The following is an 18,382-nucleotide window of genomic DNA, read 5'->3' on the forward strand; positions in this document are numbered from 1 at the left end:
CGCCACCCGCATCCTTCCCCTTCCCTTAAATCTCTATATATTTTAGTGCTGAATTCAAAGTGACTATTCAAAGTGGCTGTACGCCAGCTCCCTCGGCCAATAAAGCGAGATGAGCGCCACAACCCCAGAGTTGGCCATGACTGGACCTAATGGTCAGGCGTCCCTTTACCTTTTTATTAGGGCCACACATTTTATTTACTTCCTATATTCTTGGATCTCTACTGCCCTTCAAGGCAACTGAGAAAACTGTTGAAAAAAGGCAGGAAACCATTTAACAGATAAAACAGATTGTGGTTGTTGATCTGGGATGAGATTTTGGTAACAAGGGATTTGAATTATTTGGTAACTATAAGCTTCGGAGAAACACAATGGTTGGTAATGTAAAAATGGAATGAGTGTTACAAATCAACCCAAGCTTTCTTTTTCTTGCCTACACCTTTCCAGTTCACCCCAATACAGCTGCTGAAGTTCACATTTTGTTTAAACAAACTGTAAAATTTTATTTGCATTTATTGATTATAGAATGCATACTCTGGGGCCATAGAATTTTTCATATAGCCTAGGAACTCAAAACAATGCAACAAAATTTGAGTAGTTCATTTAAAAACAAAACATGTGTTTTTATAGAAACAATGAGCTTGCATTGAATGAATAGGAAAGTGTCATGTTGTCTTTTTTTTAAAAAATATTTTGTTTAGCTATTTTAGTGCTGAAAATTAAGTTTGTCTGAAAAATGCTGAAAAGATTCTAAATGCAAATGATTCAAGTTAAATTTTGAGCAGCGGAGAAAGCTAGTACAACCAAATGGGCCCTATTGAGTGGTACAATTAATGAACTTACAGCATTAAGAAAATAAATCACACTCAATGTTTCAAAAAATGTACTTTGAAATGTAGAAGTTAAAATGATGAATATAAGAGCAAAACATTAAGTGCTTTGAGATAAATTAGCAGATGAAATATTTTTCTTAACCAGTCCTGAATTTAGTTTCATTGCATTGACTTCAGATTTGGAAAATGATGATCAAGATGAATATTTGTAAAATTGTTTTGCTGTATCCATTGTAGGAGGGAAAGGAAAGGTCTAAACTAATAAACTATTGTTTATTACGGTAGGTATCAGTTGTTTATTAGATATCAGTTGTGGAGCACTCCATTTCAGAAGTGTGGTAATGTTTCGATCAAAATCTAGATCCCTCCCCAATGTAGCTGCTATTTAGTATTGCTCAAGGACCAATAACATGCTTAACACAATGTTTATATTGGATCCCAGAGCTCTCTGGCTGTTGCCAAGGACTGAGAATGGAGTTCAGGTTTTACATGCTAAAAAGTATGGATGCACCTATCATTTATTGCTGTTCATTCCTTCTTGGCTATCAGCTGTGATCTGATTTAGGTAGTACCTAGGCATAATGTGATGCTCAGAAATGAGTTATAACTAGTGCCTAGATAGATGCCTATCATTTAGGGGAATAAGTAAGAATCCTATATAATGTTTGACAGTGCTATAAACACAGCAGTAGTTTATTCTCATCCATCATTTTGCAGGTCCTTGGGTATTCTTTTTGTTCCTTTAAGATTCAAGCACACAAGATTCTATAGTGCTTAGTGACCTTTATAGAACTGTAGTTTGTCCTTCAGAACACAGATAATAATTATCCTTGGGAGTCATAGTGCACAGAGTCTGCACTGATCTTGCATAAATCACATCTTTAATTTGCTCCAGTGATGGCAGTCTGAAAAATTATATGCCTATACTACCAGTCAGCATCTGGTCCATTCTCTTTAAAGAGCACTTAACTGCTCCCCATTTTTCCCCCAAGGCAGTTTCTTGCTCTCTAATCTTTCAGCAAAAATGTCTAGTAAGTTAGTCATTGGATGGATGCTGCTGCAACTTTTGATGGAAGAGACAAATAAGACTTCACAGAGGTTTAGTAAAACAATAAGGCATAAAAGGGTAGTGCCTTATGAGCAAGCTTATTCTGAATTAATAACTGTTCATGACTTCTCTGCTAGGGAGAGACCGAAACATCTGAGCTCTAGAGTTTATGCCATCACTCTTTGCGTTGGTCTCTCACAATCAATAATTTTGTATTGAACACAGTTTATATGAACCTGGGCAGAGATTATTCCAAATTCAGATTGTATTCTCGTATTAAAACTTTTTTCTATAGCTTCTTTAGCTGATCAAGTATTCATGGCAATTTATTTTACAATCCATGTATTTTCATATAATTATATTATCACTTATCTTACATGATAAATGGGCATTATAAGACAGTTTACTTTCCATCTCAAATGACTTAAGAGGTGTGAGTTACCTGTCTGTTTTTTCTATGAGACTGAGTTTCGATGCAGTTTGTGGTGGAAGTCAGTTTTCTTCTGATTTTTGCCATAAAATGTTTCCAAACCTCACAAAATTTCTTCCTCTTCAGCATTCAAGCATTATTAGCTCCCAAAATGTGTAAGGTTTACAATTAGTTCAGTCATTTTGTAGAGTTGGTTTTTTTATTTGAATTGATCTGTAGAGCAAAGATATTTTTGTAGATAAAAAAAATTAAGTAGATTGAACTGGGTATGTTTAGCCTGGAAAAGAGGAGGCGTATCTTCAAATATCTAAAGGCCTGACACATGGATGATGGAGCAAGCTTGTTTCCTCTGCTCTAGGGGGTATGACCCAAACTAATGGCTTCAAGTTACAAGAAAAGAGATTCTGACCAAACATCAGAAGGCACTTTACAGTGGTAAGAGCTGCTTGACAGTAGAACCAAGTCCACTGGAAGGTGGTGGACTCTCTTTCCTTGGAGGTTTTTAAGTAGAGGTTGGATGGCCATTTGTGATGGATGCTTTAGTTGAGATTCCCACATTGCAGGGCACTGACCCATTTGATCCTCTGGGTCCCTTCTGACTCCACAGTTCTATGATTCTGTGATTCAGTGTTTGGTATTTTCTTGCTGCTTTTATATTGCTGGTTTCACTCAGTGCTGTTAGCCTCCTTCACTCGCTTGCTCTTTCCATTGCATATATTCCTTATATGTTTGAGGAAAAGCATCACCAATGAAACATTTTGGAAAAAATGATAATATACTTTTAAATAAATGTAAAATATACAGTGAGCAACTGTAAATTGATAAACATCTCTGGCAACTGTAAACGTATTCACTCAACAGCAAGTTCCAGTCCTCCAAGTCCTTCATCCCCATCTCCCTCTTAGGGCTCCTCTCCACTCTTTCTTACTAACTTTTCTCTCAATGAATTCTTGTTTAGGACCCAGACAAAGAGCTAAACCCTTCCCCTACTAGGCTCCAGATAAAATGAGCAGTACTAGATCTTATCCACTCCCCGCTTCGCCATCAATTACCGGTAAATTACCCATTCTTCCAACCTCACCCCTATAGTATGCAGCAAGGACACTTCTTCCTGATTCTCCTCCACATAAAGGGAATGCTCCAGTCTGTCCAGAGAATGAAAGATCAGGCTAACACACAAAAAATACAATGTGACAAAAGATAACAATCAACTGGTCAGTTCCATGTACTGCATGGCTAATGGAAAAGACATATAAGGTAATTGTTTCCTCAAAGCTTTTATCTGTAAACTCGGAATAAATGGAAGACTGTAATCTAAAGGACAGTGGATTGCTGATTTGATCTTAAGCCTCATGTCTCTTTATATTAGCATATTCAGATTAAGGCTCCCTAAAATGCAATAAGTCAGCAAAGACAATTTGTGAAACCCATCTTATGACATATAACTTTTTGCAACTTTTTTTCTGATACAGGTGAGCTATGCAATTGTTAGATTTTATTTCAATTAGAAAATGTTATATCGTTTTTAATATTGCATTTTGCACAAAACATGTGTTAATATAGTAGGTATGCCTCCTGTTAAAGACACTATTTGCAATTTAGCATCATTTTCAATTCCTTATTAAACTGAACAATCTGGTTAACCATATTCAATTTTCCCCAAGCTGTTTTGTATTCAGTTGTATTCTGTACAAAAATAAGCTTTTAAAATAGAAAAGAGGAAAAATATTGTACTTAAGCAGAACTCCCACAAAGCCTGATTATTAAATTCAATTAATAATCAATCAATAATAATCAATCAATAAATGTAAATCATTGCAGAGTTGTAGAGCAGCCACATGTTTCATCACCTGATCTTAACACTCGATTGGGAGCTGCCCAGAGTGGCTGGGGAAGCTCAGCCAGATGGGTGGGGTATAAATAATAAATTATTATTATCTTTGTCTTTGCCTGCCAAGCTAGTTGGTTTGCACAGCTAAGCCATGATTTCCTGGACTATGTGTTTACTGGCAATAAACCATAATGTGTACTCCATAAATTCATTCAGCTATAAAGACAAGAGGCAAGAGTAGCTGGAAAGCAAAACAAACATTGGAGGGAAATATGACTTGTTTCTCCAGTCATCTGGAGACAACCTGTGTTTAACTTGTGGTTTCTTAAACAACTCATGTCCTTAGTGTTATGTGCAAACCAGGCCACAGAGTGGCCTCTTTCTTTTCTCTGAAGTTGAAGAAATGACAGCTAGGTTTCTCCTCCTTCTGACTGATCTGGTATCGCTGTTGCACAGGCAGAGAGGAGAGAAACCCTCTCATTTTCTCTCTACCCAGGCTATCCTCTGCTGCTTTTGATTGAGGGTGGTGAGTATTTTTCAGTACATTTGTGTATAAAGTAGAAAGTTGTCACTATGCCTCCAGTCTATCTATTTCAACAACTTATTTCTCAATGAATATAGGAAAGCAACTGATGTTTGATGTGGTGTTACCCTCATTGATGGGTTGTGCTGCAAGGCTCCATAGCAGGGATGGGGAATCTTTTTGGTCTAGTGGGCCTGATCCTTAATGGACCTTGACAACAGCCCTTCACTTGGAACTTCCCAAGCCACAAACATGGGGCTGACAGAGTTGCTTTATATAGGGATTAGCTGCATTATTGAATTCCTCACAGAGACCTTGGTCATGTAGCCAATGTAATGGTCATGTAACCTGCCCCACACCCGATGACGCAAATGATGTCAGATGTTAGGAAGTTGAGTATGAGGAAAACAGCCTTGTGGGCCAAATTTGGCCCATGGGTCAGAGGTGCCCCATCCCTAACTTTCAGTCCTGTGTGGTCCACACAAAATTGAGGCTGAATGTGTCTGTAACAGTGAGCACTGCATTGTGCAACTGTGTCAAGTGATCTATGCCCTAGATGACAAGGTGGTGTTGTGTGGTTTTAAGTGGATGCAACAAGAATGCCACTAAGATTACCAAAACATTTTTTATTTTATTTTTTAGTTAGACAACTGCTTTGTGGAGTTACTGTGCTAGCGTCTGACACTTGATCACTTGATCAAAACCTAGCCCAGACCAGCTCAGGAAATCTCCCAAGTCTAAGGAAAGGCTACATACTAGAGTGCACTTGTATTATGAATCCTACTATGTTCTGGAGATATGGAAAGGAATCACATAGGCCTTCAGCATATTCTCCCTCTGCCCCTTCCCGCAAGCACAAAGGGAAGAGATTTCAAGTTTCTTGTTAGTGAGAAACCAGTTTCCCTTTGCATCTTAGCATGGCAAACTGTGGCCTGGGCAAACACCATTTGCCACATCAGCACACTTCCAATATCCCCATGGTTTGCTCTCCTGTCTGAATGGATTATCCCATAGTTCAGTTACAAAAGAGCTACAAATCCATCAGCTAAGGATTTCTACTAGAAAGGCTTCTAGTAGAAATAAAGGCTATATTCACTTAACCAGCAAGATGAAGACTATCAAAATGTAAGCATCTACTATGAACATACTATCAGAATGTCTTAAAAGTTTTATTTCATTGATTTTTGGAGGGTTGCAGACATCTTGTCATTAAGCGTAATCTCACAATGAATAGCTAATCATTGCAGCTTTATATTTCTGCATTATGCCAGTTGCACAGGAAAAAGAAAAATAAGAATAACCTTGGACACAGTAGTTTTTATTGGTAGAGAATATAACCTGTTGTCATGGAGATCAGCATGGAGCTTGCTTATGTGAGATGTTTGCTGCCATAGCTCTGTAAAAGCAGCATCTTAATGAAGAGTGAGGTCAGTGCTTGATCATAATAAAGAGCTTTCATAGGCCATAGAGAGGGAGAAGAGGATACTTTTATTTGCATTTACCCTTCAAGCATTCAATTTTCAAATTCCATATACAGTGGAACCTCGGTTTTCAACCATCTCGGAAGTTGAACATTTCGGCTTTTGAACGCCGAAAACCTGGAAGTAACTGGTTCAGTTTTTGAATGATTTTCAGAACCTGAATGTGCCACACAGTTTCCATTTTGAGTTTCCCTATTGTATTGAGGCTTCTGCTTTCAGTTTTCGGTTTTCGAACGTTTAGGACAGGCATAGGCAAACTCAGCCCTCCAGATGTTTTGGGACTACAACTCCCATCATCCCTAGCTAACAGGACCAGTGGTCAGGGATGATGGGAGTTGTAGTCACAAAACATCTGGAGGGCTGAACTTGCTGATGCCTGGTTTAGGAAGTCGAACGATCTTCTGGAATGGATTATGTTCGAAAAACGAGGTTCCACTGTAAAATGTACCCTTTCATGAATATTTTTGGCGTCCGGGTATTTCCTTTTTTAAAAAAAGTTGCTGTACCTTTACTGGTCAGCCATTGGATGGATACTATAGAATATGTAATTTATTACATTTAGAATTCTTAGAAGCTTCCACCAAGGAGCTCATGGTAGCATTCATTACCTCACTCCTCATTTTATTCCCACAACAATCCTTCAATGTGATGACTGGCCCAAGGTCCCCCAGTGAGTTTCATGGCAAATGAAATTTGTTTTTGGAGCAAAATACAGAATATCCAAATAAATACAGCTGACAGGGCAAGTAAGATCCAGTGTTCTATTGTATATAAATTTGGCATGCAACAATAACTGTTTGTGCAGTGGGAAAATAGCTACTGCATCTATTTTAATATATACAATTGGTAGACATAGAGTAGGAATGTGGCTCTCTCTGCAACTTGATAAAATTTAGCAATAGTGCTAAAAGAGCTATTGGGCTACAAAAAATATTATTGAAGGAAAGTGTTAGGTACAACAAAACCTATTCTTGTAGTTATTTTACACTTTATGCTACATCAACATATAAGGTGCAGAAGTAACAGCCATTTCTTTTCAGCTCTCTGATTTCCAAGACTCTTATTCACAAATTTGCTTTTTTCTAAAAATGATTTCATGGAATGAATTGTGACCCCACGGCTTCTGTAAAGCAAATCTGCTCTGCTGTCATCCACTACCAATGTGCTTGGAGTAAGTCCTACCCAACTCAGTGGGACTCATTTTCGAGTAGTGTGCAGGAATGTACTGTTAGGAAGGTATGAAAAAGATCCATATTTTATATGCTGTAAATAAAATAAACAAGGTTGTTTTCCAGCTCTGTACTAATTGAAGCACCTCTGTTCTGTGTATTTAATTAATGTACTTTTCTTTCTGAAATGCTTTTGGCTGTTTGTCAAGTACTTGGCTACTCTTTCATCTTGGATGTTAATTGACTGTTGTCTGCCAATTAGCATGGCCTGATGGATTTCCTTGCGAGCTATTCTGGCTCCCAAATAATTCAATTTGTCTTCTAAATTAACAAATCTAAACATTTATATTTTGTAGATAAATCTCTGCTCCACTAAGAACAGAGCTAGATGAAGTTCTGTCACAACTCCCACCGCACTGCCACCAGATCATAACGAACTACCCCCATCTCCGACACAATTGTTGTTGCTGTTGTTGTTGTTGTTGCTGTTGCTGTTGCTGTTGCTGTTGCTGTTGCTGCTGCTGTTGTTGTTGTTGTTGTTGTTGTTGTTATTGAAGCACAATTCAGCTGTTATGCTTTCTCTACTTCAGGCTGAAAACTTTTACTTATCTATCCAACCCTTTTACTCCTGCCACCTTGTATAAATACAAAGTCAAAGCCTTGGTTTACCTATCAGTAGCTATGCATAAGAATGGTACAAAGCAGTGGAAAGCTTCACAAAATATATTTTACTTTAATTAAAAATGTAAAAAGATGGTAATACTAATTCATATGTTGAACTTTACTTGGATACTGTTTCTTTAACTAAAAGGCTTACGCACTATAACATTTAAGAAGACTATGCTAAGGGATTCAATTCCTCACCTATAGGCATTGAGGACTCTACTTGCAGTCTTCACTCAGGTCCACAGCCTCGTCTATCAGGCTTCTATCAGGACTTTTGCTGTAATCTTCAGTGCCAGCAAACTCTGCTTCGTCAGGTACTCAGCAACCCTACTGAATTGGTCTTAGAACTTTCTCGAAGGCTACCTCTGGGACAGTGACTTTCACCCAGAGACCTCCTCAGCTTCTGTGAGTCATTTCAGTTGTTGGCTTCTGTCAGGCATCTCAAACCTTTAAGCCTTTATGTTCTCTGCTTAGCGTCAGGTTCCAGCTCTACTGCTTTTGTCCTTTTCTTTGCTCACTTATTTACTGTGACAGACCCACCAACTGACCTTGACTGTGGCTTGAGATTGCCTTTTTATTTCCCACCACTCATTCCAATTTGGGTTGAATTCCCTTTCCCCATCAGGTTCAATGAGAGGAGACAAAATATCCACTGATTAGATGAATCAAATCCTACCAATTTTCAGTTGCCTGTGGCTGTATATACTTTTATGAGTTTTTTTGGGGGGGAGGGGGGAGTAGACTGTTTGCAAGATCCTTCTAACCCCTGGAGACCAACTAAATTTGTTACTGGTATGAGCTTTCGTGTTAGCCACCTGCTGATCTCCTGTTGATCTCTTGCATATAAAAGTCAAGACAGTTTATATGCTGTGTACCCTTTACATTCAGTTGTGTGAATTCCCTTACACGTTTCTTCAAACCAAAACTTTACTTCAGAAATAGAATTTTTAAAAGCTTTAAATAAGGAAAGAAGAAATGGAACAGACATGTGCCTTTCATTCTTCCTTATATGTTTTGTATGCTGCATTTGAAGGTTAAAAAAGGTAAAGGGACCCCTGACAATTAGGTCCAGTCGTGACCGACTCTGGGGTTGCGGTGCTCATCTCGCTTTACTGGCCGAGGGATCCGGCATACAGCTTCCGGGTCATGTGGCCAGCATGACTAAGCCACTTCTGGCGAACCAGAGCAGCACCCGGAAACACCATTTACCTTCCCGCCAGTATTTATCTACTTGCACTTTGACGTGCTTTCGAACTGCTAGGTTGGCAGGAGCAGGGACCGAGCAACGGGAGCTCACCCCGTCACGGGGATTCGAACCGGCGACCTTCTGATCGGCAAGTCCTAGGCTCTGTGGGTTAACCCACAGCGCCACCCGCGTCCCTATTTGAAGGTTAAATGTACTTTAATCAGAATGGGAAGAAGGGATACTAATCAAAGTGCTTAAATTTGATTGAGATACTGGAAAAAAGGATGATCAAAGATGGTAGTTGTGAGCCTCATTCTATAGATTTTGCTGGTGTAAAAAATTACCTATTCTCCTTTGTGGTTTGGAAAGGTGGTGACAGCATCTCTTTACTTCTGGTTCTTTCATATCTCTAGATTTTTTTTTCTTTTTTTAAAAAAACAAAACCCAATAGAACTTAGTATTGAGTGAGGCTTTGTTTTTATATACACTGGCCCTTGTCATAATTTTATTTTTGTTACATGCATAGCTTTTACACCAGCTTTTCATAACAGTTGCTCATTTATTTGACATTAACATGCCCACTTGATATATACTTTCCAAAGAAGTAACCATGTTAATACTAACATATTACCACTAACTTTCTAAAGAAGAAATAGGAGTTCTAAAACAGAATCATTAAATGTTGAAGAGGACTATAGGCTTCTGTTGGGAGTCAAGGTGGAAAACATTAAATCTCAAGCAAGCTGTGTGATATATTTGTGCAGCCAGGAAGTCACGGACTGAGAGCCCAGCAAAATCCTTTATGGATAAAATTGCTAGGTGTTTTTTCTCTTCTTTCTAGGACCTACCTTCTTATATCTGTGTGACATTCATCACATGATGTCATACACATCTTCCAACGCCATGCAGGCCAGACTGACGTGGGGTAGCGGAAGGCTGCACTGGCCTGTGCAGTGATGGGAGATTCAGCACAGGCCAGTTCAGCCTTCTACTAGGTCATGCAAGTCCCCTTGGTGTCAGGAGATGCTGCAGGGACTGGCTTGGGCTGGTGCGATGTTGCACCAGCCTGTGCAACATCTCCTGACACCATCTGAGCCAGTGCAGCTTTCAGCTAGGCCTTGCGCCTGGCTGTGCCGGTCTCCCTTGTGCCTTGAATATTTGGGGGGCTGAGCCCTTTGCTAAGGAATATTGAAGGGGCTGATGACATCTCTGCCCCCTAGAGTTGGCATCTCTGCCCCCTAGAGTTGGCATGCCCGACTCTCATGTATAGCCTGCGAATTGTGCTTGGAAACGTATAAATGATTTTAATTATAAAAGCATGCTTTAGCTGACAGGCTAGTGTACCTTGTACATGTTGCACAGCAACTTGAACATGTTTGCAGGCTGGGGGTAAAGGAAACAACAAAAATATACTTTGCTGTTCATACCTTTTGTAAAACTGTAAATGAATACTCAAGCTTCCTTAGCCTTAACCTAGTATTAAATGTTGGTGCACTCTCACATGCTATTAATGATTTCCAGGTACAGTGGTACCTCTGGTTGCGAACGGGATCCATTCTGGAGGCCCGTTCGCAACATGAAAAGAACGCAACCCGCGTCTGCGCGTCTGCACATGCAGGAGTTGCAATTCACCGCTTCTGCACATGTGCGTGACGTCATTTTGCGCTTCTGCACATGTGTGAGTGGTGAAACCCAGAAGTAACCCTTTCCAGTACTTCCGGGTCACCGCGGAACATAACCTGAAAGAATGTAACATGAAGCGGACGTAACATGAGGTATGACTGTAATTTAGGCATGAGCAAAGAAGCAACAGAAGGTGACTGTGACATGCTCAGACAAGTCAAAAACTAGGTTGTTACTTGGATGCATTGATTAATGTTATAGGAAACTAAAGAAAAATTCCAGAGCTGAATAAGAGATACGTCTGACGGGGAAAATATAGAAATAGTACTGTATTTTATTCTGTTGCCATAGATGTTCGTAACCTAAATGCGCTTGACATATGCCTTAGCAATTAGCAAGTAACATCTGTAAATGCATTAATATTTATGGCAGTATCTTTACATATGCATTGTGAAATGAACATCATTTTGCTCTTTTTTGTGCATAGGCTTTAGCTTAGCAATTCTAACTGAAGTATTGTGTGGAGACATGGTGAGCCACTGATTGCAGCTCTATCTCTGCTTGTACCAGTGGTGCAGTTATGTTTTTAAAAGTACACAGAAAAGTCCAGTAAGCACCTCTCCCGCCCATTGTGCCCACAACCATTTTTAGATATTCTCCTCTACTTTCCCCCACCTCCCCGGCTTTTGCACCTCTGTCCAATTTTCCAAAGAACAAACTTGGCTCTAGTTGGGTGCACTTGTTTCTCCATATACACAAGGACAAAATTGTAGGTCATCCAACTATGATCTGTCCTACTAAGATGGTTTCCCTCTCAGAACATCACCACCTTCTCTTTTTTTGCTGCTTCTCAGCAAATAGGGGCTTCATAGTTGAGATATTGCAGGGTGTTGTTGTCTAGAATCCTTACTGGAAGCATAACAAATTCAAGCTTTGTTTGATGGTTGGTATCCCTCAAGGACTTAATCATTGGCAAGTTTCTGTAATATATGCCTACTTGTGTTGGGAGTTAAGCACCATTCAACTAGGAGGCATCTTTCTGCTGACCTGGGCATAACTACTGCTTAAGCCAGCGGTCAGCAAACTTATCGCACCTCGGGCTGGTGTCTCCAGCACTGATTGCGCGGAGGAGCGCGTGCCCATGTGCATGCGCACACATTATTTCCAGCGCACTTCCGGGGCGGAGGAGCACAGGAAATAGCTTGTGCACATGCGCACAGGCCTCCTCTGACCCGGATATGCACTGGAAATAATGCTTGTTCACAAGCTATTTCTGCTGCCCCTCCGACCCACGCAGCACAGTGCCGGTAAGAGCGGGTGGCAGCAGCAGGTGGCGGGGGTCGCCGTGGGCCAGATAAACGAGTCCCTTGGGCCTTATCTGGCCCACAGACCTTAGTTTGGGGACCCCTGGCTTAAGCAATACTTTCCTTTGACTCCTTGTGTCTGTGTATGTATATGTATATCATACATAACAATATCTAGCTGAGTTTTAGGGTCAGGCTCCATTCATATGAGTCAAGATAGTTTTATGCCTAGATGTACATGGTTTTCTTTGATTTGTAAATACACTTTAAATATTGTTGGAAAATGTCTAGGATACATAGCTAGTTCTTCCTCATGTTCTTGGCGGCGTCCCACATATAGTGCCTGCAGCTGTGCAGAGCAACATTCAGCGGCTACAGAGACTGTCAGCTTTCTCTCTTTCCCAGATTTGACATTTATTAAGTAATTTTAAAAAATGGCTAGAAACCAAAGAAACGCATAACTAGTTCCACATGCCCTAAGGGGCTTCTAACTTCCTTTCTTGGACAACAGATCGTTGGGATTTTTAAAATTATGATTAAAGCATAAAGATCTGCTGTGGAAAGAAGAAATAACTAAAATTCCTGAGGTCTTGAGCTTGCTTAAAGTACTTCTTTGGATACCAGCTGGTAATCCTTCGATGACATGAACTTTGTAGGTTTTCAGATGCTGAGAGTTAAAGCAAAAGATAATTCTGTGCAAATTTTAATTTTCTGGTTTAGACAGAAGCTAAGCAACCTTTACTATTCTTTTTACAGAATGAGAAATCTCCAGGCCGCTCAACAAGCCGCTCAAGTAACATTTCAAAGGTAAGTTACGAACTACTCTCAGGCAGACCTACTGTGACATATACTGTTTTTGCTGTAATCTGAGGCACACTTACTTGGGAGTGAGTCCCATTGAATACAGTAGAACGTAAACATGAGTATGATTGGGCTGCATTTTTAAATAGGCTTTGTAATACTTTGAGTATGTTTTCATTTAACACTAAACTGTGGTTTAGCATTACAAGAATGAGCTGAAGCAAGCCTTGATCGCAGACACCTCTCCCATGCCCTCTATTCCTCTCAACAAGGAGAAAGTCTGGAAGCTTCTCTTTTGCTGTGTTGTCTAAATAGAAAACTGTGGTTAACCTCAACTATGGTTTGTTCAAGTGAGCTATAAACTATGGTTTGAAATTGAATTGTTTCAGCAAACCATAGTTAAAATTAACCATATTTTGTCCCAGTTCAGATTTCATGAAAAGCTGTGGTTAATTTAAAACAGAAGTGAAAGCTTCCCAATACCTTCTTGTGGCTGCACCAGAGAAGGGAGTATGCATGCCTAAGAATCACTATGGCTTGCTCTCATAGTACTAAACCAAGGTTTTGCCTTATACTCCTCTCCCCACCCAAGGCCAAGATGTGTCACTCTGGAAACAAGCCACATCTCACTGAAGTCAACAGTATAAAGTCCATTGGCTTCACTAGATCTGAATATTGCTCTCTCAAACCTTCCGTTCCCTATATGTGTGTGTGTGTGTGTGTGTGTGTCTAAATTTATTTTGCAGACTCTTGACAAATTGCCTTCCATATATTTTCACATTTCAAAAGCAGGTTGAAGATATAGATATTCAGCCTGCTCCATAATCTTTGTGGTGCCAAGAGCACAGGAGATTATGGAAGGAGATTAATAAGTTTTATAATAATAGTCATTTGGAGCATGAAAATCAGATTAGGTGAAAACTCTGAATAAATGGAGAAAGAAATTGATTTCCTGAGTCTGAATGAATAAGGAAGAAATAGCTGCATTTTGTGGCCACTAAACATAGTTGACCAAGCTGCTGAGCAAGATACGAGAAGGTGAGCACTACATCAGAGGGTAATATGAACAGTAACTTATTACATCTGAAGGCACGGTAGTTGCTAGGTGTTTGTGAAAGCAGCGGCATTCTAGAGTAAACCTGCCAACCTAGGCAAGCAATTGTAAATCTCTTTTCCCCCACCTGCCAAATTTACTGTTCCTCTTGATATTCATTTATACAGTGGAAAGGCACATCAAAGAAGGGCTCAAACAATGTAGTGCTTTCTTTTGAATTACCTGCCAGCGGCAACTTCACACACAAACACACATAAAGGTTTCTGCTGGCAGTATGTGAATCTGCACAAGTGACAGAAGGATGGGAAAGTGTCCACTTCTCCTGGTAATCGGCTGGTGTTTTGTTTATATAGATGGCATTTGTTACAGAAAATCTATGTTTCCCCCCTTTCTTTCAGGGGTGGGACATGCATCTCTCTGTCTCGAAGGGAGAAATACCGTACATTTTATTTCTCAAATATTTTTGTAGCTTTGCATGCATGCAGAATGCTTGCCATAGTGATGAGTTCCAGCCTCCTACCTCATGTGCAGTTCCATGCATACATGTAGGGGAGGGGCTGGATCATTCCCTGACTGTCCTTTATCTAAAACAGTGAGAGCAGGTGTACCATTTTGGAGGAAATTGCCTTTTTTTTGCCAGAGAATCTAGGAATTCTATCTAGAATTTCACATTAATTATTTTACATTTTAGTCTTGATTCTCCCAGCAGAAGTTTCTAGCTATTTCTACAGTGTAAAGCATGCTGCTTTTTTTTTACCTTCTCTGTGTTTTCTTTCTAAATGTTTAATTGCTTTTGAAATGTGTGAGTTAATATGACAATAACAATTTCAGAAGAATCTAGATTTGTTTCTTTTCGGTGTGATACAGTCCACTCTTTGTAATATGTCGGTGTGTGTGAGACTATCTGCTTGTATGAAAATGTTCACATATTTTATTTGAGGGTTCCCTCTTTTCTCAGTGAGAAGTATAAGCAATTCAAAGAGGGATTTATTTAAAAAATGCTTCTTTTTTAATGAATGGTTTGCATAGATCTGTACTGAATAGTTCTTGTTACAACCACATTCGGGTGTGTGGGAGTGAAAGGATTTCTTAGAAGACTGATTCTCTTCATCGCACATATTTAAAATTTAGCACATAGTAAAAAGAACGAGTCGCTTTGTTCTAAACTGATCTATTGTCAGTTGGCCACAAATATGAGCTTGGCATTTAATAATCGGATCTTCCCTAATAAGTAATAAAGCGAAAATATGATGTGCCAATAAAAGCCTGATGGAATTTTTTAGTTAAATGTTAACAGTAAAAAGTAGATAAAACTCAATCACAACCAAATAATCATCTGCTCCAGAAAGGCCGCCATGTGTATGCCACCTCCCATTTTGGGTTGTTTTTTTGAAGGATGGGCAGGTGCTGTGACCTAAGGCCCCTCATACTCATGTCTCCCAGTTCGGAGAGGTGCAAGCGTCTCTAGTAGTGAACAAGCATGTTGGAGATTGTTTATTCCTTAAACTGCTCTAGGCATTTTCTCTTGCTTCCATACTTAGAATTTTCTTTTTCCTCCCAAATAACACAGCGGGCATGGGTGTAGCGGGGGGGGGGCAGCTGAGGTTATGCCCCCCCCCTAACAAAAAGCCTGCCCCCGCCCCCAAATCCTGGCTACACCCATGCCCTAGTAAGATTTCAGAGTGTTTAAAATGGTTTGCAGCTTCAATGATTTAAACTATATTGGAACATTTTCAGTTTGTTTCTGGATACACTTGATCTCTTTAAGCCGGTGGAAGTGAAGATGCATTTTTAAAAATTGCTATGCAGATTCAGTGACTTATTTAATCAGAAGGCATGGTAGATATTTATTTTAAAATTTTATAAATATAATGGTTGTGCAAGAAAAGCCTGTTGTAATTCATCTTGGCTTAGACACATCATCATCACACACACTTGGATATGATCTGTATAAACAACTAAAGGTTTGGTATGTGTGGACTTTCCAAAGAGGCATATGCAAACATAATGCATTCCTATGTAACAATTAACCATACTATGCTTGTTTTCAAACAGGGTAAGAAACAGATGTTTAATAAATTGAGCAACTGACTTGCACATACCAAAATTCACTTGCTAAAAGCTATAACAATATTACTGAGTACATCTGTTAAAAGGAAAATGAAAGCCAAGAATATCTTCGTAAACATGCCCTTATTCCTCTGCACAGTCATATTTGATTCCCTCCCTCCCTCTCTCTCTCTCTCTCTCTCTTTTTTTTCTTTTCCTTCTCCTGCGATGAGGCTACATTTTAATATTTTAATGTTCCATTATTTTAATGTTGTATTTTATTTTTGTTTTTAAGTTGTAATCATTCTGGTTTTTATTATTGTTTGTAAGCCGCTCTGAGCCCGGCCTTGGCTGGGGAGGGCGGGGTATAAATAAAAAATTATTATTATTATTATTATTATTATTATTATTATTATTATTATTATTATATTGACCTCCGTAGAATAATTTGCCTTGATTTCTGTATTCATATCTTCAAATCAGTACTTTTTACTTCCAGTATTTTAGTACCTTTCAGCAAGTATGTGAATTGCTTCACAGACATTCCCCTTAATTATTATAGAGGGAGGCGTTTCTGATCCTGATTAGATTAGATATGATGTAGTTAGCCATCCTCATCAGCATATGTGCCAAACTCTCAGTAAAGGTTTGGAAAATACCACCACAGCCCTCTGATTTTGACTTCTAGTATTACACAAATATGATGACATTTATATGGACAATTATTTCAACAATCTTGTCTGTGAATGATGCTGACTGGAGAAGAGTTTGTTACTATGGCAGCTAATGCTGTTCTAGGACACATCGCATTCATTGTGTTGGAAGGAACCCACCCCTTTGCTGTCACTAATGTTGCAAGTGAAAGTTGTGGGGGGGGGGGAGAGAGAGAAATGAGCTACATTTCAAACTTGCTGGTGAGGACTGGCCAAAATGAAGAGTGAAAACCCAAAACTTAAGTTATGTAGAAATGAAAAGCTGTGATCTAACGTGTCAGCCATGGAATGAATGAGTACACCTGACATCTCCTTCTTACATGCCAGAATAAAAGACACTAACTCTGAAACTGAACTTGGTGTAACTGACGGCCTTGCTTTTGGATCATGTTTTGGCGAGGCTGAAAATGATGTGCCAATTTATTTGCAGAGTGTTTTACTAGTGTCACAATTCTGTGGAGTTGTCTATATATTTCGTGACCATAAATTATATCCCATGCTTCCATACACTCAAGGTGGCTGAAGCTTTCCCTACTGCCTAGTTATGGGAGCATATAGTGGTTTTGTTTTATTTGTTTATTGGTTCATAAGAAAAAACTCCAGAATCCAGAGTTTTTAAGGAAGATGGCAGATATCCCATAGGAGCAATCCATTCCTTTGAGAGATCAATTCTAACCCCTGAGCCCTACTCTTCGCTGTGTGTGTGCGCACGCATGTGTGTGCGTATTTGTGGTGGTGGTAAGATATGGTGGAGATATCCTTCCACCTGGCACTGGTGATCTCTGCCTGCCTGGGAGGTGAGGGGTGTCTGCAGCCAAGGTTGAGGACCCTACTGCACCCACCAGTGGCATAGGCAGTCAACAGGTAGCCACTAATGGTGTTCCTACCACCGTAGCTGATGTAAGGCCCCAAAGAATGGCAATGCGGAAGGGACAGAATTGGATCAGGCTTGGCTTTTCTGGATCCTAAACTATTCCAGCAGCCAGAGTGTTTTCTCTGCTGCGGCAGCCTGGAGCTGGCACACCAGAATTCACAAATAGCCCTCTTCACACGCACATATTCTGCCCTGGCCGGCTCAAGTAGTGGAACTCCAGATGGAGCAGTGACTCCACCACACCACTAGCTGGGAATTAGGAAGCAACCTGGCCCATGTAGTGGGCAAGCAGGGCTGATGAATTCCACTCATAGCCACTGGGGCTCTAAGCTCCTATTACTTCTTCACCTCACCCTTGCTCAGAACAATTCACCAGGATTTTGTTTTTGTTTTTTGAATGGGGACAGCAGCATTGTGGTGATCCATCTTAAGTGGGGTGGCGACCCAATTATGGTTCACGACACATTTGTTGAATGCGAGTGCTCTAAAGCACCATGTAACTGCTACGTTCTGACATAGTGGCAAAAGAAACATTTCAGAAGGCCAGAACTAATCTGGTAGAATTGGTGCTGTTTCTGAGGCCTAGCTCTGCTCCCATAAAGAAATGCGCTTTCTTGTTTATAAATATGTTGCTGCAAAACATAATTTTGTATTGCTGCCTTCAATTATGCTACCAATACAATCTGCGTTGATGAATTTTCTGCAGCTGTTCTCTGGTGTAACTTTTCCCCTTCATTTAAATAGTGCTTTAAAATAAAGTATTTTTATGAAGTGTCTATTAAAGAAATTTGCCATTTGAA

The 18,382-nt window shown here is 39.8% G+C and overlaps 1 protein-coding gene and 1 long non-coding RNA gene across 7 annotated transcripts in view; one reads left to right on the forward strand and one right to left on the reverse strand.

Moving 5' to 3' along the window:
• Positions 1 to 18,382, forward strand: part of MARCHF1 (membrane associated ring-CH-type finger 1) — a 119,960-nt gene that overhangs the window by 59,138 nt on the left and 42,440 nt on the right. For all 6 annotated transcript variants that reach the window (XM_081875477.1, XM_081875473.1, XM_081875474.1 and 3 more), the window contains one exon: positions 12,848 to 12,898. In XM_081875477.1, the coding sequence (XP_081731603.1) occupies positions 12,848 to 12,898 (51 nt within the window). The remainder of the gene's footprint in view (positions 1 to 12,847; positions 12,899 to 18,382) is intronic.
• Positions 5,869 to 18,382, reverse strand: part of LOC309349513 — a 103,046-nt gene continuing 90,532 nt past the window's right edge. The window contains exons 2-3 of the long non-coding RNA XR_014159992.1: positions 6,272 to 6,512; positions 5,869 to 6,205 (exon numbers count right to left, since the gene is read on the reverse strand). This is a non-coding gene — a long non-coding RNA (uncharacterized lncRNA). The remainder of the gene's footprint in view (positions 6,206 to 6,271; positions 6,513 to 18,382) is intronic.

This window comes from Podarcis erhardii (assembly GCF_964252035.2).
Source record: "Podarcis erhardii genome assembly, chromosome: 9".
NCBI classification, from domain to species: Eukaryota; Metazoa; Chordata; class Lepidosauria; order Squamata; family Lacertidae; genus Podarcis; species Podarcis erhardii.